Source organism: Fistularia commersonii, chromosome 26 (genome assembly GCF_037954325.1).
Source record: "Fistularia commersonii isolate RoL2024-O1a breed Wild chromosome 26, RoL_Fcom_v1.0, whole genome shotgun sequence".
NCBI classification, from domain to species: Eukaryota; Metazoa; Chordata; class Actinopteri; order Syngnathiformes; family Fistulariidae; genus Fistularia; species Fistularia commersonii.
The window spans coordinates 2,931,485-2,958,339 of NC_141309.1; the positions used below are offsets into that span (position 1 = coordinate 2,931,485).

A 26,855-nucleotide genomic window follows, 5' to 3' on the forward strand; every position below is an offset into this window, starting at 1 on the left:
GACCGCAGGGCGCCTCGCTTCACGTCCGACAAACACAGGACTACGTTATCCAGAATCTACCGACAAAAGTTTTCACGCTACCATTTTTCTTTTTTTTTCAAGATACAATTCCATCAGATGCAGGCGGAGAGCTGGGCGTGAGATGTGAGAGCTCAGATGAGATATTCATTTATCATTTTGGATTGAAAGGTGTCTACGGACTTGTCATGCTATGCTAACCGCGCTTTTCTTCCTCTTCGTGATCGCACGTGATTTCTAACGTCATATAGAAAATGAAAGAAAAAAGTCCCGCCGTATGAAATTAAAGTCTGTCCCGAATTCGCCGCCTCAACTTCAAGTATAAACCGGGAGACGAAGGAAAACCAGATGTGTGAAGTGTGTCCCCCCTAAACACTGCACAGGGATGGGGTTCACGCCTTTCAATGCGGCTGAGCTCGCCTGAAAAGGGGATTTTCCACATATTACTATTATTATATTTTTCCTACGTGTATTTAAGCTCCCATTGAACTGAGCGACGAAATAAGCAGACGGGATGACAAAACGGCTGGGGAAATGTTCATTATGTCGACCGTTCTTTTTTTTTTTTTTTTTTCTCAACATTTCGACAGCAAAAAAAAGATTCAATTCCTCCACATTTAAAAAAAAAAAAAAACAAAAACAAAAAAAAAAAAAAAAGTCTCTCCCACTTTCCAGTAAGCAGAGCCATAACAGAGTGCTGACCAACACAGACTGAAACAATTTCCACTTTGCGGTCCAGCCTAACTTTTTTTTTTCCCCCCATCCTGTACTTACACTAGCCTATTGTGGCAGAGTAATGTACGCCACCTGTAAACCCCACCCACCAGAAGATGCTTTTGATCAAGCCTCGTCTGTAGTTTACCTTCCTACGGGGTATCCCATTACCGTCGCCGACCTCCCCCCCCCTCCTCCGCCCCGTCAAACCTTCAACCTCGGCACGGCGCGGTGGTTTAAGTCGCCGCCCAACTTCCCCGTCGGCGAAAATAGCATTTTGCCGAGCGTGTCCTCGTGTTACCAGAATAGCGAGTTGTTTTTCTATTTCCACGCCGACGGAAAGCGTCGGAACAGACTGCAAACGGGCTCTCTAAAATGCGCGATTCGGTCTCGTCGTAATAACGCTCGCGACGGACCGATTTCAGCCCCTTCCGGCGTTTCTCCAATTGAATCGGTATTGACATTTCGTGAAGCGCAAACACGAACCCGACGTTTTTGATTTTTTCCCCCCCCCCGCATAATAACCCGGGAAGGTGGGAATGACGGCGTCACCAGGGTTCTTTGCTACAAAGAGACAAAACCGATGGAACTGGGTGGCGAGCGATGAGTCACGATGTAGACGATCATCGGTAGCCGGGCATACGCAACTTTACGGTCCCAATATAGTTTAAGAAATCCAGTCTTGTGAAATGATACACATCGTTGGAGAAACGGCAACGGCAGGGTTGAGGAGAATACAGGATTTCACAATATTTTAGATTAGTTTGTTCGAGGTCGCTCGCTGTGTAAATACTCCGAATTCCATTTCCCGCAGCCGACAGGTTAGCTTTGAGTCGCGGTGGGGGGGGGAAACTACCGACGGGGTCCATGAACAGTTCACACCACTAAAAGGAAAGCGTTACAGGACGAGAAATAGAAAATACAGAAATGGGTCGTCGCCACAGAACCTGCAGTCACTTGGCCGGAACATTCTGGACGGGCCCGACTTCAATTTGACAAAAACGCGCCTGCTTTCTGTATTTGCGCAGAGCGTCGCGTCACGCCGCGGTTAATGCTCCTCAAGTGCAGGTACCTCGCCATCGATCCACACACTTAGCCCGAGTTCTTCCAGGGAACATTAAATAATTGAAGAAATCAAATTAAAATCAGACTACAATCGAATTTTGCTCTTGACTAATGCGTACATAGAAGTTTAAATAATTAACTCGGCTCTGCTACATCTGTCAGCCATTTAACCAATCCCGCGTATCCGCCGTTCGCTGGTGAACGTACCGGAAACAAGAAACCCCTTTAAGGCAAATTGGCGCCGGGAGGCCCGAGACGTGACTCGGCCACGTTATGATTAATCAACTCCGACGATCCATCGACGGCGATCGACTCGGGATCAATTTTACATCCGGGGTCCCGCGTCCTCAAAGCGAAGACGTGATTTCGCCCGGAAAGTTCGGCGAAGGCGTTCGGGGCCCTTCCGTCCTCCGGGGGCTTCGTGTCCCGATCAACATGGGCTAACGGACCCTCTCATTACGGAGGCCGCGGATGAAAACGAGAACAAAATGAGGCCCATTACCACACAGGCGTGACTAATATTCCTCTGCAGACCTCTGCGCGCATACCGGACGTGCGCCTCCGTCACACACGCGCACACCGGTTATACGTGCACGGGGAGGAGGGAAGAAAAAAAAAAAAAAAAAAAAAAAAAAAAAAGTCAGCCTCGCACGCCGGGAAAGCTCATAAATCAATAATGTTAATGCAACAGGGGAAGTTGGTAATAAACTTTGGCTTTATTAGACTGACCAGAAGCCATGCTGCTCTGTTTAGGGGTGTCTGGCTTTTTCCTTTCCTGCGTGCACGGATGGATTTGCCGGCGTGCACGATCGGCGCGTACGCGCATACGTACTTCCATCATCCCGCGCTGAAAATCCCCGTCCTCTCAGCTCTTACATCATCTGACCGCTCCTTCTCTTTTTCATCCGTCCGACAGCATGCTTCACTTATCGCCCCTCTTTAAATATCCACTCCGCGGCTCCTCTTTTCTCAAATGTCTGCAAACGATTCATTACATCGCCGGAATTCACGGTCGTCAAACTCCCAACCCGCAACCGCTCTTTCTTTCATTAAAAGCCTTCCGTTCTTAAAAATGTTTTCTCCCTCCTCCGCGCTCCTTTTTCCTCCCTCCTTTCTTTCCACTCTGTCGTCAGGTGACTAATACCTTCTCGTTCCGCAAAGAACAGCCTTTCACCTTTTCCCTCCCGCCCTCCCTTTTTTGTATTTTTCCGTCCGTTCCGGCCTTCGTCGTGTTTTTTTTTGGCTCGAAAAAAAACACATTTCCATTCCCGTTTGAGTGAATTCGGATGCGCGACCCCTCCGGATAAATAACACCGGCCTGTTATCGTATTTCACCGCGGCGCCTTCTAATTTCGCTTTCATTCCCGATTCATCAAAAACTTTTTTTTTTTTTTGCTTTCGCCGTACGCTCGTCTTTCGCAAAGATTCGCGCCCCTCCTTCGCCGATCGGGGCGACCGACTGATTAATAAGCCTCGCAAGAAAAAAAAAAAAAAAAAAAAAGGCGGCTGGATGCAGGAGAGACAGGGAGGAGGAGGAAGAGGGGGAGGAAAAAAGAAGGATTGAGGAGAAATTGGCTTGTTGGGTGTTTGAAGTACATAAAGGAGTGCTATAAAATACACCTGGTCCATCCAACGGGGCAATGTCTGCACACAGAAACAAAGGGAGGGGAGGGAGACGTGGATGGGGAGCGAGGAGAGAGCCAGAGCTGGGGGGACGGAGGGGGGGTCCGGTCCGTGTTTCCTTTCACCATGGCTTTTATGGTGTAACTTCAAACGCTGACCCCCCCCCCAACACCACCCCACACACACACACATGCACGCCCTCCGCTCCCTCGCTCCATCCGTCCGTCCGTCCATCCTCCCTCCCCTTTCTCACCATTGTGCGCGGCCGAAGCAGACGGTAATTGGCTATTCTTTCACGAGGTTGATTTCGGCCGACCCCCTCCCGCCCCCTCACGCCCCCACAGGAAGAGGCCCTTTTGCCGCCCCTTAGATGTAAAGTGCGCTCGCGAGTGTGTGTGTGTGTGTACGTGCGCGTAGCTTATTAACGTGGCAGACGTTGGGCGTGAGGTCGTCGGAGCCGATGGCACGCGGGGTTTAATTCACGAAACTGTGATTTATGATCGCGGGCGAAAAAACAAACAAACAAAAAAAAAAACGCGGTTTAACTGGATCTAAGGTTAACCCTCCAGTTTTTTTTTTTTTTAGATTTTGTTTATGAATCCAGCTTAAATCAGATTTCTGTGAAGGCTTTCACAGCGCCGGTGTGTACGCTTTAAACACAATATCCTTTAGTCGTAAGCTATCATTTCCCTACCGTTCCACCGACGGGAAAAAAAAAAAAAAAAAAAAAAAAAGGGAGAGAGACCCGGGGCCACTCGCTTTACTTATTCATGATGGTAAAATGTACGCCGTAGGGGGGGAAAAATGACAGCTTTTGCAAATGTCTCATTCAGTCAACGGTGTCAGAGCACACTGCCAGTGATATATAAACGCTGCTCTACTCACAGTAATGACTTCTGGCCCTCTGTGGCTTATAGATCAGTGTGCGTTCATTAATGATGCAGGCGTGTGTGTGTGTGTGTATGCGTTTGTGTGTGTGTCTCAATTAGCGGGTGGGTGGACGGGATTAGCCATCCCTAGAGAGCGCTAATTAACACTAAACACACACGCACATATGCGGACCACCTTTTCGTGCGTGTGTTTGGTTTTCGGTAACATTTCAGCCGTCAGTCGGGAAAAAGGAGACGCACACACACACACACACACGTGCACGAGGAGATGTGTGCACGCGCTCGGAAGGTGAACCGCGCGGGCGCAGGAAGTCATGTAAACACAGGCGGGAGACGTTCGCGGACGTCCAGGCGCAAACATATAAACAGCCCCGCAGGTCGTCGCCAAATGGATAAAAAAGGAGCCGAGGCGAGACACGGGGCGAAAGGAACTCGTCGGGGTACAAAAGAAAAGTTAGCGGCGCTGTAAGGCGATCTCCACACAATAGCACGCCTCCTACCTCTTTGTAGTTCACCTTGGGCTGCGCTCGCTTCCGCTTTCCGCCCTTTCGCCGATGATTCCGACCGAGGGGAATCCATTTTACAACCTGCGTGAGGGAGGATGGGAGGATTAGGAGGACGGAGAGGGTGAGCGGCGGGGAACATAACAAAAAAAGTGCGAGGCATCAGGAGAGAAGTCGTGAGAAAAGTACTGGCGAGCGTCCCGAATCGCGTTGGAGCGTTGGAGGCCCGGCGCCGCAGACCCCCCGTGTTAAAATTGACCTTTCGGGCTCCACGTATAAGCAGCGCCGACAGCCGGATAAGACAAAAGAGTAACAGTGAAAGTATGCCAAAGCCGGGAGCGCCACTAAAACAACCATTGTCCGGGTAGAACTCTTAAAAAAAAAAACCCTCTCCCACACTTGAGCTCACATCCCAGAAACCGAGCGAAAAAAAAAACCATCTATATCCCCCCCCCATTTATCCCCAAGTCGTGTTAATATTTTTCTTTTTTTTGTGTGTGTGTGTGTGTGGGTGTGTTTGTAATGTATCTGGAAGAAGAAAAAAAAAAAAAAAAAAAAGCAGAAAGGGGTGGAGGAGTTGAAAACGGAGGCGAATCAATTAACGGCAACATCGGAGCTTCGGTGGGGGGGGGGAGGGGGGGAACCCGATAGGCGGCGCAGAATGACACGCAACAGATGTACGACGGCGGGGCGCTGCACTTCACTCACGCACAGGCAGAGGGAGAGGGATGGGAGCGCCGGAGCAAAAAAAAAAAGAAGAAAAAAAAAAAAAAAGAAAAACGAAAGGTGGAGATAGAAGATGGTATCAAACGCTGCGAAGCGGAGCGTGTCAAAGAGGAGGAAATGGGGGGACGGAGGAGACGGGAAAGGAAAACAGGGGCAGGACGACCGATGACAATCACATCGAGCGGGCGAAGGTGAAATACTTTAAATCTACCGGCTTCCCCCCCCCAAGGGAGGAGTGTGTCTGCCGCTCCCAGGAGGGGAGGAAGAACAAGCGGAGGAAAAAGAAAGAGGGAGAGCGTCCTTACCTCCGCTTTGACTTCCTCCACCAGCTTCGCCTTTGACCAAAGGGTGCTCTTTTCGTACAGCCACTGAACGACAAGAGAAGGAAGGAGAGAACGCTCAGCCGGGCCGAGGGATCGGGACGGAGTGGAATGCTTTGCAGAGGCAGAAAGAGAGAGAGAGAGAGAGAGAGAGAGAGGGAGGGAAAAAGAGAGAGAGACTGTGCGAGCAGGAAGGGGAGGGAGAGAGGAGAGGTGGGAGGAGAGGGAGGTGGGAGTGCGATCACTTGTTCCTCTGACGGAAACTCGCGACTTGACTCCGGAGGATGAGAGAAAGGAAGAGGAGTGGAGGAGGAGGAGGAGGAGGAGGACAAAGGAGAGGGGAGGGGAAAAAAAAAATCAACTCAATAATCAAAAACGACAGGACGGACAGTTACATCAGTCCTCTAAATATCTACTTCCCCTCAATTACACACACACACACACATTAAAGGGCTGTGCCTACACACACACACACACACAAACAGAAAGCAGGTAGTAGGCACAATCACACACTTACTCTCTAACCTTATTAAAGCTTTCAGCAGAACCACTGCTTGAGTGATATGAATCACACAGCAGAATTATAATGGTGAGGGCTATGTGTGTGTGTGTGTGTGTGAAGGGAGAAAAAAAAAAAGGAAAGCATGGACACACACACACACACTCGCATATTCACGTTATATTCATGCATTCCACAGATATTTTCACGCATAAGAGAGTTGAAGCAATACGGCGATGAAAGTTCTGCGCAGTAACTGTCACAGTACTTGTGTGTGTGTGTGTGTGTGTTACAAAAAGGTACTCCTGCAGAAATAGCGGTAAGGCGTGCGCGGCTGCCAAGGATGAAGAGGGACAAACGCACCCGCGGAGGGAGCTGCTAGGAGTGGGCTGTGCAGAACGGAGCCAGTGTTGAAACAGTAAATTGGCATTGTGTAACAGGATAGCACACTAGGGTCCCTTTGCTACCTGGATAGCATGGCTACCGTCTACTTAAAAACTGTGTGTGTGTGTGTGTGTGTGTGTGTGTGTGTGTGTGTGTGTGTGGTCTCCGCGCTGAGCTAAAGCAACACCGGACTGGTTCAACAGTGTCCACCTCTTCTTTATGCCCTCAATTTTGAATGGCGAGATAAATCACTTCCTGCGATTCTTCAGTTGTATTTTCACGCGTGGAAAGCTAAAGGGAGTATTTTATTTTATTACATATCTTAAATAAGCAATCAAATTAAATGAGACGGAATATCAGTGCCGCGATTAATCGTCAGCTTTTAAATGAATCTCCAACTGTTAGTTGATTAATCAGCGTAATACTTTAAGAAACTCCACATCCTGTTATCGCAGCTCATTACGTGCCAGTAAATGCGTTTAGTAGGTGGTTTTTTTTTTCTACTTTTTGGCGGAAAATAAGTCAAACTGGACAGTTTGTCGGCCCGGGACTTTTACGGTATTCGTAGCCGCTCCCGTTTGACGCACCATTTCGCCTACTGTCATAATCATATTTGATAAAAAAAAATAAAAAAAAATTGCCGCTGAGGGATTACGCGGGCACTTTGTGCATCAAAACTGCGAAAATGAAAAAGTAATGATGATATTCGACACAAGAGGAGGGCTGAAATAAAATTCGAGAAGATCCAATTTCACGCGCGTGTTACATAATCTTCACTTTACAATTACTTTCTAGCGCCAAAGTATTTCCTTGCCGTATTCGCCGCTCCCGAGAGCGGGAGGGAGTGTCGCTTTGGTGACGGCGAAGTTAAAACCGAGCGAGTCGAACGCGATCGGAGTCACGGGTGCGAGGCCTTTGCGCCCTGACGCACAAATGTGCGCCGGCATGTTGACGGACCGGAGTCGTATGACTTCCTGTGATGACCTGGTGGGCGGGGGGAGGGGAGGGGAGGGGGGGGGTTAAAAAGATCCCAAGTTTGGTAAGAGACCGATGCCTTCCTCTTCTTCTTCTTCTTCTTTCGGCTTTTCCCTTCAGGTGTCGCCACAGCCAGGCAACCTTCTCCATCTAACCCTGTTCTCTGCATCCTCAACTACCAACTACCTTCATATCCTCTCTCACTACGTCCATAAATCTTCTCTTTGGTCTTCTTGGAGACCTCTTGCCTGGCAGCTCCAATTCCAGCATCTGTCTACCAATATAATCACCATCCCTCCTCTGTTCATGACCCAACCATCTCAGTCTGGCTTCTCTGACCTTCTCTCCAAAACATCTAACACGATGGACTCATTCCTGATCCTCTCCATCCTGGTCACTCCTAAAGAGAACCTTAGTATCTTCATCTTCTTCTTCTTCTTTCAGCTTTTCCCTTCAGGTGTCACCACAGCTAGTCAACTTTCTCCATCTAACCCTATTCTCTGGATCCTCCTCTCTCACACCAACTACCTTCATAACCTCTCTCACTACGTCCATAAATCTTCTCTTTGGTCTTCCTGGAGACCTCTTGCCTGGCAGCTCCAATTCCAGCATCCGTCTACCGATACATTCACTCCCCCTCCTCTGTACGTGACCCAACCATCTCGGTCTGGCTTCTCTGACCTTCTCTCCAAAACATCTAACACGATGGACTCTCCATCCTGGTCACTCCCAAAGAGAACCTCAACATCTTCATCTCTGCAACCTCTAGTTCTGCCTGCTGTGTTTTGGTCATTGGAACAGTTTCTAGTCCAAACATCATCGCTGGTCTCACCACTGTCTTGTACACCTTTCCTTTCCTTCTGGCTGATGTTCTTCTATCTCTTCGTACCCCTGACACTTCGATGTAAAATGTCAAAAAAGGTTTTCTTGAAATGCGGTTCAAAGCGGGCAGAGGTTTGACGAAAATCGCGCGTCAAATCTGCATCTCGGCCATCGTGAGGGTCGATTTCGAAACCCGTGTCGACACGTCGGAGTATCCAGAAGGCCCGCTCGGGAACGAGGTGGACGGCGTGCACGCACAGACGCGTCTGCATCGACACTCTGTCCGAGCCCATCCGTCTGTTGATCTTCAACCGAATACGCTCGGCTTTTTTCCCCCGGATTATACTTTTAAAGGTCTCGTTACTCGTTGGAAGCGAGTCTTGGCGGCGGCGCCGCTGCCAGATTTCCTTCATGCTAATGGAGGCCGCTCCGCTTCTTGCGCCTCGGTGTAATGACTGCAGAGACCTGTTGAATGATTCGCTATAATTAACAGCGGACTGCTGGGGCTGCTGTGCTCAATCCTCACCCCGCTAATTATTACTTATGATTTAACAGCTCTACTTTATGCTTCCAGCGTTTTCTCTTTTAGTTGGTTTCGCGCACTCATGTCCGCCAGCGCCTTAACGTGCTGGAACTCGCCCAACGGTTGGACACGTCCTCTTAGCGGTTGTGCTCTTGGATCGCGGAGCGAAAACACATCAGAAAATACCGAAAATCAAACAACTCCCGCCGCATTTTCAAAACCAAATGTATGTTTCATCAACTCGGCATGACTTTGTTAATGTTAATATCTCAACACACACCCTCCTCCTCCTCCCGGAGCCTCCCAGTGTAAATAACAGAGTCCCCTTTCCTCCTTCAGCCCCTGCACACACTCACACACACACACACACACACACACACACACACAAATTGACTTTTTCTGTTTATTGTGAGGTGTCACTTTATTCACCATTAATATTTGACCGTAATGGTTAATGATTTATTTTATTTGGAATTCTAGCAATCGCTGACCATAAAAGCCCAGAGATAAACATCACCTTATACCCTCTGTATGTCTCCACGTGAATAAAGGAATGAATGAGAGTGAATGATCGTCTCCACATGAATGAATGAAAGTTAATGGTTGTTTGTCTCTGCATTGATGAATGAATGAATGAATGAATGAATGAGAGTGAACGTTTTTTGTCTCCACATGAATGCACGAATGAATGAATGAATGAATGAACAAATGAGAGAGTGAACGGTTGTTTGTCTCCACATGAAAGAATGAGAGAATAAATGATTGTTTGTCTCCACATGATGAATGACTGAATGATTGACTGAATGAATAAATGAATGAGAGTGAACGTTTTTTATCTCCACATGAATGAATTAATGAATGAAAGAATGAGAGAATGAACGGTTGTTTGTCTCCACATGAATGAATGAATGAAAGAATGAATGAGAGGGTGAATGGTTGTTTGTCTCCACATGAATGAGAGTTAATAGTTGTTTGTCTCCACATGAATGAATGAATGAGTGAGTGAATGAGAGAGTGAACAGTTGTTTGTCTTCACATGAATGAATGGATGAATGAATGAATGAATGAGAGAATGAATGGTTGTTTGTTTTCTAATGAATGAATGAGAGTGAATGGTTTTGTCTGCTCATGAATGCGCGAATGAAGGAATGAATGAATGAGAGAATGAATGGTTGTTTGTTTTCTAATGAATGAATGAGAGTGAATGGTTTTGTCTCCTCATGAATGCGCGAATGAAGGAATGAGGGATCGAATGTCTCCACATGAATGGATGAATAAATGTGTGAATTGTTGTTTGTCGCTACATAGCGAGTCAGAGAAAGTGCGAATGGTTATTTGTGGCATGCGAATGAGAGGGTGAATGCTTTCACGTGTCTATGAACGAGTGAGTGTTTGTCTCTGTACGACGTTTTAATGAGAGGGCGAAATGCTTGCGTGTCTCCATAGGTGAGCTGTGATTGGCTCCTGAGTGCGGGAAAAGCAGGACGTTGAAATGAATGATCATTTCTTTTGTAACTCCGTATGAAGCTGCCTCCACGACGTACAAAAGCTATTCTGTCGTTTTATAACAGCAAGAATAATAAGAGGAAAACAAAAATAAACTATCGCAAGAGAACAAGCACTGCATTGTAACACGGCGAGTCCGATGAATCATGGCTGACCATCATTTAACCAAATGTGTCACGCTTGATCCTCATCCCGGCCGCTGTGTTTACTCATCAAAATCCTCAAGGATCTCAGGTGTCGTGGCACTTGCCTTCCCCGTTTCCCCACGACAATTCCGATCAATAGATGACTTTTTGCTTTTTATTTTCGTATTCCCTTTCAGCCTCGCCGGGGAACGCCGTCAGCCGACGGTCAGGAGGTGGGCTGAGGTTAAAATCCGCTCGTGTTCGATGCGCATAAAACACACGAGCGCTTCCTAAAAGGTTTCAATCGATCCGCGTGATCTTATTAGACGCAGACTGACACATCAAACGCAAAAAGGGAATCTGCAGGAGCACTCTAGCTGTCACCTAATCAGCTACGGCAGACCCTCTGCGTCACACACACACACACACACACACACACACACACACACACACACACACACACACGTTACATCATCAGATAATCTGGAAGGTGAAGGTTCCCAGACAAGCAACACAAGCACAGACACTCAAAGCAAAACAGAGAGAAATAGGCTCGGACAGACACACACACACACACACACACACACACACACACACACACACACACAGTAGTAATTAAGATCAGTTACCATGGAGATAGAGGCATTGAAGAAGCTGTTAAAAGTGGATTGATTGTGTGAGTGCGCACTTGTCTGTGTAGCCTTACAATCTGTGAAGTTGAGGGTTTTCCCAATTAGAGACCAGAGGCGGCGGCGGCGGCGGCGGCGGCGGCGCTCGTCCTTACGGCGGGTGATTTAATCGCACGGTCCCGGATGTGACGGCTTTTTTTAAGCCGTTCACGGACTCGGAGGTTGAATGCATGTAGGGAAAGGAAAGCGACCAAAAGTTTGCAAAAAAAAAAAAAAAAGGAGAAAGAAAGACTCCTCATACCTTTGGAATTCCCGGTTGATCAAGCCAGTCAGCATAAATAGCACCGAGGGTAAGGCCTTTTCTGGAACACAATGGCACAATTGTTAGTATTATTTTCCTATTATTATAGCAATGACTGTTATTGCCCCGGGCACCCTGTGAAAACACGGCTATGGGAAAAATATTGTTAGGGTCACGGTAAACACCAGGTTTAGGCCGACACCTTAAACAAAACGAGGGGCCCGCCCACCGCGAGGGCTAGTAAAGAGACGTGTACGAACGCCGGGCCGGGACGACGTATATGTACAAACACAATGAGAAAGTTGTGCAAGAGGGACGCGCAGCCGAAGAGGGGCTTAAGTGCATGGTATGCACACCGACGGTTACGCAAAACACACACGGCGTGATAGATGGAGTCGTTTTGCGAATACAGACGGGGCGTGCAAGAGCACACAGTAAAAACATCGGTCGAACGCCGCTTAAAGGACATTCCGCGTGCGGCTGCACCGCCGCTGGAACTGCAGCGTAATTTGGGGAGGTTTTTCTGGCAGCAAACTATGAAAAGCTGATTTTAAACGACGCGGGTCGAAGGGAGAGCACCGAAAAATTCGGGGTGTATCCGACAGAGCCGGAGACACTCGCTTTATTTTTTGCATTTGTTTGGATTAAACGATGAGACCGTTTGGAGAGAATGTTGAAAGAAGGGCGTGGTTGAGAGCGTATAGAGCCAGAGATGATATTAAACCGGGAAAACAAATAGCTTATTTATAACCAATGGGTGAGATTAGCGCCAAAACGTTACAGCTGAAAATATAGATACCATGGGTGCATGTAACAGTAAACGCCCTGCAAGCTGCCATATTCTCTGGCAAGAAGAGAAGAAAAAAGAAGCAGGGGAGAAAAAAAAAAAAACAAACAAAAAAAAAAACGTCTATCCTCCGCAGTGTGCCAATAAAAAAGGGCGTTTCACCAGAAGCCGATGGGAGTTTCCGCACTCAGACGCTTCAAATCTTAACATGTCGAGCTGGACGGTGAACACACGCCGCAGCACAACAACACAACATAAACTAGGATTAACGGGGGATTATGTGAGCACTTTTCCGACTGCAAAACAAACGGATATTGCAAAACGCGACCCGGCAAACCGTCGGCGAAAGGGAAATTTCAGTGTCGCCGGAGCCGGGACGCCGAGACGTATTTCTCCCTTTACGGGTTTTTCTCTCGATAGGTGGGAAATGAGAACGCGGCGCCAAAAGAACGAGGAAGCCTGGAGAAGAGCGCTATCTCACTGACATTCACTGCCGTTTGAAATATATTTCAATAATTGCACGCTTGTTTGTGTACGCCGGGCCCAGCCGGTCACACAGAACACGGCGCCCAAGAAAACTGCCATTACTGTTATTAGCGAGCATCTGTTCACATCCTAATCCGCACTATTCTTGCGGGTTTGTTTATACGGAGAAGAATCAGACGCAAATATTGTGGCCCGCGACTTCCTATGCTGAATTCTAATTATATCCGCGAGTCCTCCTTCGACGCGCTCCGCAGAAGGAAGAAGAAGCCCAAAAAAAAAAAACACAGAAATTGGACACAAAGTGGGTAAAAAAAAAAAAAGCGGGACACAAACAGAATGACAAGACGGACGGGGAAAGGGAGAGACAGGCAGAAGAAGAGGTTAATGAGGCAATCAGGAGAAATAGAGAAGTGAATGATTAAGGCGGTGCTGGAAAAGGGAGAGAAAATTGGAGAGGAGGAGGAGAGCGGGAGGAGCAGTTATCCTTTTACACTTCAATTAATACCAGAGTGGATGAGACTGCTCTCTTAAAAGGATTGATGTCAGGAGCTCGGGGGCTGTCTTTGCACAACCAGCCATCAAAGAAAGTCGCTGAAAGAATTCGCGTGGACTCGCGGCTGCTTCCGTGCATTTTTTTTTTTTGACGACGACGTCGCGCGGTTGGAAATGCGAACCGACCGCTAACACGTGCTAAGTCGGTGTTAAACAAGAGCGGTCGCCACTCGTCTCGCGATCGTCTTACGGAGTATCGCCGCGCACGTACCTCTCCGCGTCGGGAATGGTGATGAGCAGCGTTCGCAAGAAATCCTGTTGGAGAGGAAACACAAAGAAGACACAGATTTTTTTTTTTTTTTTTGTGTGTGTGTGTGTGACGTGAGTGAGAAAGGAAGACAAAGGCATACCTGATCTTCAGCCAGGAGTGCAATGTCAAACAGTGTTTACGTTACAGCTATTATTTTGTAGGAGGGCAACACCTGCCACTGAAGAAATAGGAGCCAGGTGGAGCATATCACACACACACACACACACGCACACACACTCCCAGGTGTGATCACTCAGCTCCACAGAACAGGCCGAGTAAACATATGTAGCTGAGCTGATGTGCAGGTCATCAATTTTAAATACTGCTGGAGCGGCTCAAACTAACGGTAACACGGCGGCAGCCAAGCTTACAGTACATCAGCCTCCAATTAATTTATGGAAATAACATTGTGCCTGAGAGACAGGCCGCATTAAAACTGTTCAAATCTCGCCTCGGATTTTTTTATTAACAACCACTCAGGAAGAGGGGAGTCGCCTCAGACGTCCTCCATCAGCTCGATCGAGTGAAAATTGTTTTTTTTTTAACTTTTGCCGCAGCCTCACCTGAGATAAAATTAGTTGCCCGTGGTATTTTTTCACAAATAACCGGAAGAAGTCGACGAATCGCCGCTCCCCCACGTGGCCGGCCAAATATTTCAGCAGGAAGTATCCCTAGATCAGAAGAAATGGAGATGAAGACGGCGCGGCGGAGCAAGGCGGCAGCGATGCGTGTTTTTTTTTTTTTTTTAATTTCCTTTTAGTTCCCCTCCCTCCGCGCTCCGTCGCCGAAACCTCCGCACACATGAAAAAAAAACCATCCTACCTTGAGGTAGTGGACTTGCAGGAAGGCTTTTTCAGGGTTCAGGGCATGTTTGACGCTGGAGGAGCCAGACTCGCTGACCTCGCCGGTTTTCTCCATGTTGGGTCTACGCTAGGACAAACACAGCGGATAAACAAAAGTAGTCGGAACAATAAGACAGGAAAATACACGCGGGGTGAGATTATCACAAAGGATAACCCAAAAAAAAAAAAAAAAAATCCCAGAGAAAGCTAAAGAATAACAGAGACGGGGGAAACAGAAATAGATGAGTGACAGAGCCTTGTCGGAGGTTTTAAGTTTGACTCCGGCGCCGTTTTGCTGCGCAAGAGGAAAAGTAATCTTTTACTGGCCGTGGATACAATGCAAGCAAGACTAAATCCGGCTGCTCGGCGGGCCCTCTCGGTGGCGGACGCCCATTGTTGCCGTACTTTTGCCCCGGGGCGGACTGGAAATCAAGCTGCAGATTTATAATAGCATGCTATGGTGTTTATATGACCTCACACAACCGACTTTACTGGCCGTGACTCACCACCAGAACATATAACACTTTCACAAGTAAGCACCTTCGTCTCGAGGCGATCGGGCCGTCCCTTCCGCATTCGGGAAGCACGCCGGCAAACACTTACAAAACCAATAAAAGCCAAACAAACAGATCGCTGGCGTGGGACGCTGTGCAATGATAGTTCCAGTTATCCCGCATCGATCCGACCGAGCAGATTAACTCGGTGTGCCGATAGGAAGGCCTTGAAGGATCGCCCCGCTGCCGAGTCGATACGCCGGGCGCCCGGCCCGCCGATCAATACGCCGCTCATCACCGGCGAGCGCTTTCGCACGACGTTTTCGTGACAGGTCGGGGTGAAAAAGACCGGGAGGGAAAGCGCATTCTCGCGCATGACCCCGAAGGCCGACCCCCGGCGGCGGGGGCGGGGGGGGGGGGGGTTTCACCGCCGCATTGTCGAGCGTTTCCTCGCCTCGTCCCGGAACAGCGAGCGAGAGCGGGAGGAGGCGGGGGTTGAGCGGATTATAAACGAGGACGGGAGACGAGAAAAAAAAAAAAAGAGGAGTAGGAGGTGCGGGAGACGTCGAGGAAAGGAGATAGATGGGAATGTTTGGTTTGCTCGCTGGACTGAGAACGGAAGTTATCAGCTTCCTGGAATTTCTAAATTTGACTGCACACTCTTACATGAACTTTCGTCAGGCGTACACGGGTGGGCTCCTACTTTTATGCCTTGGCACATCCCGTATAAATGCCGTGGGTGGGGGAGTGGCTCGGCTTAGGGAAAGTCCACCTCAGAATTGTGTCTGTAAAATTAAACTAGCAACAGTTAGAAATGGGTAGCGGGCAACAACAGAATCAAGGACTTGGAAGGGGGATAAAACGTATAGTTTGTCTTGGAGAACCAGAAACCTGCTCCCTGCCCACGGTGCCCGGGCCTGCCTGTTATATTTGATAAGATAAAATAGACTCATTTTCTGACAGGATGTTCTGTATCCCTGGAAAATGGTGTGTGTGTGTGTGTCAAGCTAGGAATTACAGAGTGCAGGAGCGACTTGGTCCAGAGACAAAAAAACGATGACACGAGATATATTTCCAGAGCGTCTGCGATGTGCGTCAGAGACAGCGGTGGCACGGCGTGCAGAGGGAAAATGTTTATCCATCACCGCTGTGTTAGACAAAGGAAGTCTCACCCTTCCCACTGTCCAGATCGCGGATGTATGGATGTGTAAATCCCTGTCTTCTGCTGTCTTTCTTTGTCAGAGATGATTTACTACAGCTTTAAGAGGAATCGCTGCTTGCTGCCTTGGAGAATCACACAATAGCTCAATGTATTTCAGAATAAATGGCTCTCTTATCTGACTCGTAGGCCATGTGTGTCAGATGGAGGGTGTTTGTCTGTGTGTGTGTGTGTGTGTGTGTGTGTGTGTGTGTGTGTGTGTGTAACCATGCATACACCTGGGTGTGTCTGAGATTGAAAGAGAGAGAAAGCACAGGAGGAAATCAGGAGCTATTACTGACAGAACTTAATGTCACACACACACACACACACACACACACACACACACACAGGAGGTTTATAGCTCCGTGAGCCATATCCTGACAAATTACACTCGGTTGACTGTGGAAACCGGATAAGGTAGAGCAGCGCTCCCAGCAGCCCAGTAAATCAGCAGGGAGAATGGTGTCTGGCCCGGGCTAGCCTAAATATAACTCATCTGAAATGGACTGATAAATGCCGGCCACCGCGGCCCCCGCTGCATCTCAGGGTGTCAATTGTGACCTAGTGAACTTGAAAAGTGTAGCCCGCTATTCGCTTTTTACGAGAGCATTTGTTTGGTTTGCGGGCGACACGTGGCGGGAAAAACCTGCGTGTTTCTCCCGGCGACTCCCTGGCCGCCGTCCCGCGGCGACGGGCGGGTCGGCCAACCTGAGTTGCCGAGCGGCGCGGCCGAATGACGCATTTTAACCGTAATAGGTCAAAAGGCAGCTGAATTAACTTTGACGCGCTACTGAATAAAAAAAATACACAACTATTGTGATTGCCGTCACATAATAAATACAAGACCCTGTGGGCGGCGAAGGGCAGGCGCTGTTGGAAGTAGTTTTATTATTAACAAATCAAATTCTGCATCATGGATGATGCTTTTTTTCTGTGTGTTGATTTTTTGCGTACATTGGAAATGAGTTTGGATAAATAGATCTAAATACCGTAATTTCTGGACTATTGGGCGCGCCTCAATATAAGCCGCACCGGCTAGCCGGTCGCTATCTCGGGCTTCCTCCTGCGCACTAAAACCGTCAAAGTCGTCTTCTTTGGTGTCGGAGTTTAACAGACTCAGAATTTCCCCGGTCATTTCATCGGTCCGATGTGACGAGGATAAATGTTTTAGCGGCGTGAAGCTCGTTAGCGTCCCCCACCCAAAAAAGTCCATATATTAGCCGTATCGTTGTTTACGTGAAGAAAGTCCCGGCTTATCGTCCGGAAATTACGGTATGTAACTAATAGTGTTTAAGTCAGCGCATTTTCTGTTACGCTTTCTTTTATAGTATCATTTGTCTGTAAAATTGTTATATGTACACCTCTGCACATCATTGTATCCTTATTAAGATATTAATATAATATATTCATATTATTAACAATAAACAAAATATAGCTCAACTTGCAACAAAGAATAACTTTATTAACATTTATTACTGATAACGTTACTGAAATCGCTTTCACAAAACGGGATGATTGTTGCCGATATTCGGCACGTTTTCGCTGAAAAAACTCACCCGGCTTATCAGCGTAATTGTGGCGTAATGACTTTAAGTGACGCCTTCTTTTATTTAATTTCATGCTGTCTGCTGACAACATTTTCAGACGCTGTAAACACACCGGCGTTTCCGTCGTCACAGTGAAACCAAGCGCGACGTACGCTTCCTCATATTTCCTCGTCTTAGCTTTCGGGTGACTTTCGTTTGTCTCGTTATTTCCGTCTCTCTTGCTTTAAGAAGCGATGGTTTAAGTATAAATGACTTTTCACGATCGCCCGGACGTGGACGAGCCAGGGAACGGTTGTACGTCTCTATGAATCGTTGGATATCTATGGGTCTAAAAAATGCAGGAGGTTCACCGGAGACCCTAAATTGTCCAGAAGTGAATGAGAGAGTGACTAGTTAGATGTTTCTTTATGTTTTATGAATAAGAAGGCGACTGAATTTATGGTCATATGTCACGATTTGAGATCGACAGTCCACGGTGAACCCAGGAGAGGCCGTATAGATACCAAATCTTCTTCTTCTCCTTTCCACGGCGAATCAACCGTCTCCACCTAACCCTATTCTCCGGATCCTCCTCTCTCACCAACTAACTTCATATCCTCTCTCATTACATCCATCAATCTTCTCTTTGGTCTTCCTGGAGACCTCCAGTTCCAGCATCCGTCTACCAATATAATCACCATCCCTCCTCTGTTCATGACCGAACCATCTCAGTCTGGCTTCTCTGACTTTCACAAACATCTAACGTGCTGTTCCTGTGATAGACTCGTTCCTGATCCTCTCCATCCTGGTCACTCCCAAAGAGAACCTCAACATCTTCATCTCTGCGACCTCTAGTTCTGCCTGCTGTCTTTTGGTCATTGGAACAGTTTCTAGTCCAAACATCATCGCTGGTCTCACCACTGTCTTGTACACCTTTCCTTTTTATTCCGGCCGATAGTCTTCTATCTCTTCGTACCCCTGACACTTTTCTCCACCCATTCCAACCTGCTTGGACCCGTCTCTTCACCTCTTTTCCACACTCTCTGTATCTCTGGACCCGAACGACTGACTAAATGAAATCAGTGACGTGATTCGCCATTTTTGAAATACTGCTAACAGCAAATCTGTCCCGACTCGGCGTGGATGCGTGGAGTTCTGAAAAGGCGTGACGGCAGGCTTGGTTTATTCTCCATAGGGCTTTACGACATGCGCAGAGCAGTTCCTGTGTTTGCATGAAACGCAATCAATCAAAATGTATGTGTGTGTGTGTGTGTGTGTGTGTGTGTGCGCGTCGAGACACGTATGTTACCGAGAGCGTGGGAGTGCATGTCATATTTGCATGTTTCAGATGTTTGTTTTGTGTTGTTGATTTAACCCTGTCAGGTGCGGGGAAACCGAATCCTGATCCTCCTAATCACCAGTGTGTCTGTCTCGCACGCACACACACACACACACACACACACACACACACACACACATAGACAGACAGACGGGGCGTGAGGCGCCCGAGCACGTTTAACCCTTTCACTCAGACAAATTCAGATTCATATTTCAAGTTCCACTTTGCATGACGGGAACAATCGCTACTCTATTTCAGCCTAAAACAAGTTCAAAGTGAGGCGCTCGACATGAAACACTCGGAGGTTTTACCGAGTCACATTTTTCTAAAACGCCATCACCCTCGGGCTCACAAAGTCCTTAAGTAACACATCAATAAATCATTACTTGTGCTGAAACTCTGTGCTGTTAGGGAGAGGTGTAAATAATTAACACCATTAATTCTAAGTGTTTGCAGGGTGTGATGGCCATACATGTAAGGACTGATAGACTTTCGCTGAGCTCCCGTCAAATCAACAGCCCGTCCTTGCGCGGATTATTCCAAGTCTGACTCAGTAGCTTAGCACGCAACATCTTTAGCGAGGAGGGAGCGCGAGGACGCTCAGGGCGCGGCGCGGCCTTGCCCTTTTGCACCCGGTGATGGCGAAACTCCCGGCAAGGGGTTCGCGACTTTTTAATCCCCCCGTGGTGAGTTTTTTCCTGGAGACGTGGCAGCGCGACGCACCGCACCTGGGCGCGTTCTGCGGCCACACCTGTAACCCTGGAATGCTAACGCCTCGCTCTCACGGGGGCGTCTCCGTGTGCAAACACTCGGCGGAGATGAACAAGGCCTGACCTTGAGCCTCGCGGGCAGACGGTATCTGGAATCTCGCCTTTCACCTTAAGGTGCGGGATTATCCAAATAAGAGTTGTATTTCTTGAGGCGCTGACATTTCCAGAACAATTACGTCGTAATTATGACGGCTGTGATTGTCAGGATACTGGACTGAGAATAAGGGAATTCTCTTTCTTTTAAAAGTGATGAAATGATGGAAAATTGCAGCCTTGTGGAAAAGTTTTGCGTCTTTTGGCAGCGGCGGCACGACGTTAATGTCTCTTACTGACTTTTTTTTTTGAGTCGCCACAGTTCATCAGTTTGTTGCCTTAGGTGCTGTCTACTAGATTTATGTCCATTTGCAGTTTAATAAACCACAACCGATGTTTGCGGAAGGCGTCGTGCAGCCAGCGCGCACTTTTGGGTCTCGATTTAAGCGTGCATGGAGACGGGCACCGTGACGCCAAACGCAGAGAGCGATTTCCCCGTAACAGTGGCAAACACACACACACACACACACACACACACACCTGAGGATCTGAAGTTCCTCTCCGGAGTTCTGCAACTCGTCCGAGAGTCTTCTCCATCTCAGCAGCGCCTTCAGGTCGGATCGCTCCGCGGTTTCTTGCGAGGACAGCTGGAGAAAGAGATGTTGGGAGAGAAAAAGGGGGGAATGTAAAAAAAATCGCATGGTTTAATAGCCGAGATAAGATAAGATAAGATAAGATAAGATAAGATAAGATTGACAGCTGCGTCGCCGATTCCGTCCGTGCCAAAAAATGCCCTTCCCCCTCCTCCGGGCTCCGCTCCCTCCTTATTGTTAGGAGAATAATTTTTCTCGCTCGTGATTTTGGCGCCGGGGCCTCGCGTTGTTGTCTTTATGAGCCTAAATTATGCATGCGAATGGTCAGAATGCGAAGCATTGCACTGCAGCGGGGATTACGGCGTCATCGGGGCCCCTTGCCATCTTTCCGGGTGATTAGAAAGAACCGAGTCAAACGAGCGAATATTAACTTCATCATTCATGATGTTTTATTCCGTGAGAGGCGACTCGAGGCAGTAACGATCTCGGCGAAAAGGGGCTCGAAGCGACACGGGACGGCGGCGCAACATTTCGGTGAAACACGCCCGATTTTTAGGAGCGCGTTACTCGCTGCGCTCGGGCCCAAATGACGTCCTCCAGGTAGGTGGCGAAGCCCTCGCTGATCCATTCCTCGCTCCAGTCTCTGGCGCCGATGAGCAGGCCGAACCAGGAGTGGGCGATCTCGTGGCACAGCCTGGACCCGCTGAGACACAGGCCCTGTTCTTCGGATCTCCGGCTTCCGGGAGTCAGCAGGCTCTGGGACAGGAACATGATGTGGGGGCTGGAGAAACCAAACGGCAGAAAAAGATGGACGCTATTAGATCTTTATAAAGAGGAAAGGAAGGACTTAAGCGCAGGAGAGAAGAATAATGAGGTGGAATGGATCGATGACAAGGACATTTATAAACATTTATACAAATTTATAGGACATTTATAGGACAAAATATAACCTTGACACTTTATATTTTATTGTATTTTGTACTTAAGACCTTAAAACACTTGATAGCTTTAACCTTGACACTTTATATTTTATTGTATTTCTTATTCTCCCTATACAAATTTATAGGACATTTATAGGACAAAATATAACCTTGACACTTTATATTTTGTATTTTGTACTTAAGACCTTGAAACACTTGATAGCCTTAACCTTGACACTTTATATTTTATTGTATTTCTTATTCTCCCTATACAAATTTATAGGACATTTATAGGACAAAATATAACCATGACACTTTATATTTTATTGTAGTTTGCACTTAAGACCTTAAAACACTTGATAGCCTTAACCTTGACACTTTATATTTTATTGTATTTCTTATTCTCCCCATACAAATTTATAGGACATTTATAGGACAAAATATAACCTTGACACTTTATATTTTATTGTAGTTTGCACTTAAGACCTTAAAACACTTGATAGCCTTAACCTTGACACTTTATATTTTATTGTATTTCTTATTCTCCCAATACAAATTTATAGGACATTTATAGGACAAAATATAACCTTGACACTTTATATTTTGTATTTTGTACTTAAGACCTTGAAACACTTGATAGCCTTAACCTTGACACTTTATATTTTATTGTATTTCTTATTCTCCCTATACAAATTTATAGGACATTTATAGGACAAAATATAACCTTGACACTTTATATTTTATTGTATTTCTTATTCTCCCTATACAAATTTATAGGACATCTATAGGACAAAATATAACCTTGACACTTTATATTTTATTGTATTTTGTACTTAAGACCTTAAAACACTTGATAGCTTTAACCTTGACACTTTATATTTTATTGTATTTCTTATTCTCCCTCCTTCCTACTATTATCTATTATTGTTATGTTTTTGCTTGAAACTCTGGCACAACAATTTCCTTCGGGATAAATAAAGTTGTTCTCATCTCATCTCATTTTTGGACGAAATGAAATAAATGAGATGCGGGTCATTTTTTTATTTTTGTGCATTCGGTGCGGTGGAAAAGAGAAGCGGCTAAGCCGGGTTGACTTTCAGCGGAGGGCGGAGAGCCGGCGCTGCCCCGCCGACGCCATTTTTCTCGGCGGGTCCAAAAAAAATTTCTAGCAGAAGCGGAAATCAAAGAAGGACCGGGGCTTTCTTGGCCTTTTTCCAGACCCGACGGCCTGACGCACTCCTTCCACGCCCGATGAATTTCTTAATATAGACACTTTGGGAGGCGCCGCTCCGAAAGGGGCCGGTGTAAAATCAAACATCAACTTTTAATCCTATCCAGGAGTAGCGGGCATGTCACGCTGAAATAACAAAGCCTTTCTATTTCATGCCCGTTCCATGTTGTCCGTTTAGCAGCGTCAACCAAAGCGGATTCCCTGTCGTTGCAAAGTTACTTGGCGATTAAAACGATTCTGATTCGCGAGGTCAAATCCAAGGTGAAATGGATGAGGACAGTTTTTTTTTTTTTTTTGCAGCATTCTTTACTGCTAGTGTCTCACGCAACCGTCTGTAGGTGCCCCGAGGGGCGTCGGGTCATCGGTGCCTGAGAGGCCAGCTATTTCTTTAACGCAAGAATGAGAGGGAGAGCGTGGGGAGAAGGGGCGGCGCAGAGGTGCGAAGGAATGCTGGTTCTTTTTTGGCCCGTATAACGGCAGCCTGGACGCAGTTCCACCCTCTTGATCTTAAGTGTCCCGGCTTCTATTGACCCGACTTTAGGGGCTAACAAACTACCTTCTTTGGAGAGCTATTCAAAAAGATGGCTAACACACACACACACACACACACACACTGACCAAACATCTCAACCTGTGTTTAAAGACGTGTTAATCGTGCAATACCCCGTGACGATTGCTTTTTTTTTTTTTTTCCCCAAACCGATTTCAGAAAGAGCTAAAAATCCTTACACCTGTTGCGCCGATCGCCCTGTTGAGCCGCATTTTGTAATAACAGTGCATTTTGTAATAAACGTCCAAAATGTAATAACTTTTTCATTTCATTTTGTAAAAAAGCCGCATTTTGTAATAAACTGCTGCATTTTGTAATAAACTGCCCCAATGCATTTTGTAATAAATTTTGCCGCATTATGTAATATGTTATTACATTTTGAGAAGATTATTACAAAATGCACTTGCAACTTTTTTATTCTCTAGGAAATGTAATAACATGGAATTTATAGAATATTCTCTGTTAATGCAACCTTTTAATAGTGTATTGATAGTAATTGCTAAGTACTACTACTAGGCTAATACAGTGATACTAATAATAGGCCTGGCTTTTACAAATACTTTAAAGTAAAATAAAATACAATTAATAAACAAATAAGCTATGCTTTAGACTTGTTATTACATAATGCACCATGATATTACATTTCCTAGAGAATAAAAAAGTTGCAGGTGCATTTTTGTAATAATCTTCTCAAAATGTAATAACTTATTACATAATGCGACACAATTTATTACAAAATGCGGCTTTATTACAAAATGAAAAGTTATTACATTTTGGACATTTATTACAAAATGCACCGTTATTACGAAATGTGGCTCAACACGCCCGCTGCACAGATTAGAACGTTAGAATTAGAATTCGGAGAAAACGTGACCGTAGTATAGGAATCCTAAAAAAGAGCCGAGACGGGAGGAGCTGTTTTTTTTTCTTTTCTCCCACTGCCCAGTTTTGTGGACACGCAAAGTCTGCGACAATGGAGCGCCTTCAGCAAATGCAGGTTACCCCCGCGATGGTCAAGGAAGGGAAGGGGATAACAATCGGATACGTGAAAAGACACAGCTGCTCTCCATTCAAAGAGGATTGCTTATCGGAGAGAGGATAAGAAACCGGCGTGTTTTTATTTGAGAACATGTCAGCGTCACACAATGGGCCCTTATGAGCTCCGTTTCAGAGGCGGCGTCTCGAATGTGATCCCGTGTTTTTCCCCCGATCGCTCCAACAAAGCTTCCCGACCGACGGGAGATCCTAGCATTAGCCTTATGAGTTTTTTCGCCTAATCTTATTCTTCCACAATTGGATAAGTACGCTTTTGTTGTCAGTTCCATCGGTGCATATGCGTGCATCTATGTGTGTGTGTGTGTGTGTGAAACACAAAGACAGCCTTTCAGAGACGGCGTTCGCACAAGCTCCTCTGAGGGAGTTGGAATCCGTCACTACGGTGACAAATAGTGTCATCCCACCAGAGCAACAACAGCATCTTTCATGGTCACTGATACGGTGACTGACAATAGTTGACATCGGGGACCTGTCAAGGACACCGTCGGTCTTAGACTTCCACATCCAGGCGTGCACGCTACCTGCTCGGCGATGCGCATCTCGTCTCCACCACGGATCTGGAGGGGGTTGTCAGATGTAGCCGGATGTTTGCCGCGACGGTCAATAAACAAATTAGAGGGAATTGAAACGAGGCAGCCGGAGGAGCTTTCAATCCGAGCTGGTCGGGCTGTCGGTTAAACTGAAGCGTCAACCTCGACGGCCGCGGGCCGAATGTGGTCCGCCGCGTCATATTACCCGGCCCGCCAGAACTTCCTAAATGGTCTGATTGTCTTGAAATAAGTCGAACGCGCGCATTCACCGTAAACTACATTCCCCACGATTCGTGCCGATCACGTTACCATTCCGCCATTAGACCGCAGTGTATCCACATCGATGCCGTTTCAAACAAGCGGAATAGAAAAATACAATCCTTAAAGGTCCGGGATGAGAAAAGTTGATGCGGATGGAAGATTGCTTCAAGAAAGATGGGAAGGCCAACACGTGTTTGTGCTTCAAGGAGAAAAAAACGGTATGTTATGAGGCAGCGTCGCTTGTCAAAGAGGACCATCTACGTCGGCATTTTGACAAAAACACGGAGCTACGAAAGCCAATTTTAGCCTTCCAGAAAAACAACAAATGTCCAAGAATAAAATCAAAATTCTGGATTTGAATGCATCATAAAGTCAGTTCATTAACATTAAGAAGTAATTACGTTTATTTTACATTACACTCAGTTCCATTTAGTCACATTAATATTGTTACCGTTACGTTTGGCTCTTTGAAAATGAGTTTGACACCCCTGGTCTAAGGAAAATACTCTCGAACAAGACACAGCGCAGCAGAGTCTCGGTCTTATCTTGAGAAACCAGGCCACGACTGCGGTGAAAATATTTCCCCTGCCTTTCGGGTTCACAGTATCGGACGGAGAGTCGCTATCTGGACGGGTGTCACAAATTCTGCGACCCGCACGTAGATAAACCGCAAGGCTGACGACAATCCAGCTTTCAAAATAAAAGCCTCCATCTAAGTTTCCACAAACGCAGCCACGTGCGCTAGAAGAGGACGGGATGTTGGTGCGAAACACCAGGAGTCTCGGAGAAGGCGATAAAAATGTCGTTCAATCCGTCAGGCGGACGGACGGTTGCTTTTTTCTTGTGAATTTGTGTCCCCCCCCCCCCAAAAAAAAAAAAAAAAAATGAAAAACAAAATCATGTGAGACTGCCTGCATATGAAAGACTCGAGGTAACACTTTCACGTGGGAAACCCCGGCGGGTCTCCGCGCACAACGCCGAGCCCTGATTAAACCCCCGCGCTGCTTGTGCACATGACACCCTCACGACTGCGGGTCACGCCGGGTGACTCGGCGCCGGGCGCCGGAGGTGCGAGCCGGGGCGAGTCCTCAATTTATTGAGACGCAGATTGCAATAGTGTTGCATTCCTCCATCTCTCCATCCATTATTCATCCCTCTATCTCTCCATCCATCAACGCTGACTGCAGGCCATTTATACCCCAGCAGGACACTTCCATGCATAATGTAACACGGGTCCTATCATAGGCCTGTAATTGACATCCCGGCCTCCATCGAGTCATCGCCGGGACACCGCCGCACCAGCCCCGGGAGAGAAGGAAACAAAATGATGCCGACACACCGCATATGATGTATGTGTAAATAGGCGGTCGGAAGCAACGTAAAGAAAAACAGCCGACGGACGAAAGGCGGCAGCGGAGGAAGATGGCTGTTTCCGCTCCTCGTCGGCTAGCGGGATGAGTTTAATGCTAACGCTTTGTCTCCTTTTCCTCCCTCCCAAACCGAGTCTATGGGCTATTTTAGACACACACACATACACACACACACACACACACACACACAACTTAAGTCCACAACAGCGATCGGACGAAAGGCGGCAGCGAGCCGGACGACAAACACGCAGAGGAAGATGGCTGTTTCCGCTCGTCGGCTAGCGGGGTGAGTTTAATGCTAACGCTTTGTCTCCTTTTCCTCCCTCCCGAACCAAGTCTATGGGCTATTTTAGACACAAAGACACACACGGCTAGCGGGATGAGTTGAATGCTAATATTTAATGCTAACGCTTATACTTGACCCCGGTGGACGTTTATGAG

At 47.0% G+C, this 26,855-nt stretch overlaps 1 protein-coding gene across 1 annotated transcript in view; it reads right to left on the minus strand.

Moving 5' to 3' along the window:
• Positions 1 to 26,855, minus strand: part of aopep (aminopeptidase O (putative)) — a 78,106-nt gene that overhangs the window by 31,624 nt on the left and 19,627 nt on the right. The window contains exons 7-14 of the mRNA XM_086174043.1: positions 21,064 to 21,277; positions 20,444 to 20,550; positions 14,521 to 14,623; positions 14,262 to 14,369; positions 13,660 to 13,703; positions 11,624 to 11,684; positions 5,845 to 5,907; positions 4,811 to 4,897 (exon numbers count right to left, since the gene is read on the minus strand). Of these exons, the coding sequence (XP_086030169.1) occupies positions 4,811 to 4,897; positions 5,845 to 5,907; positions 11,624 to 11,684; positions 13,660 to 13,703; positions 14,262 to 14,369; positions 14,521 to 14,623; positions 20,444 to 20,550; positions 21,064 to 21,277 (787 nt within the window). The remainder of the gene's footprint in view (positions 1 to 4,810; positions 4,898 to 5,844; positions 5,908 to 11,623; positions 11,685 to 13,659; positions 13,704 to 14,261; positions 14,370 to 14,520; positions 14,624 to 20,443; positions 20,551 to 21,063; positions 21,278 to 26,855) is intronic.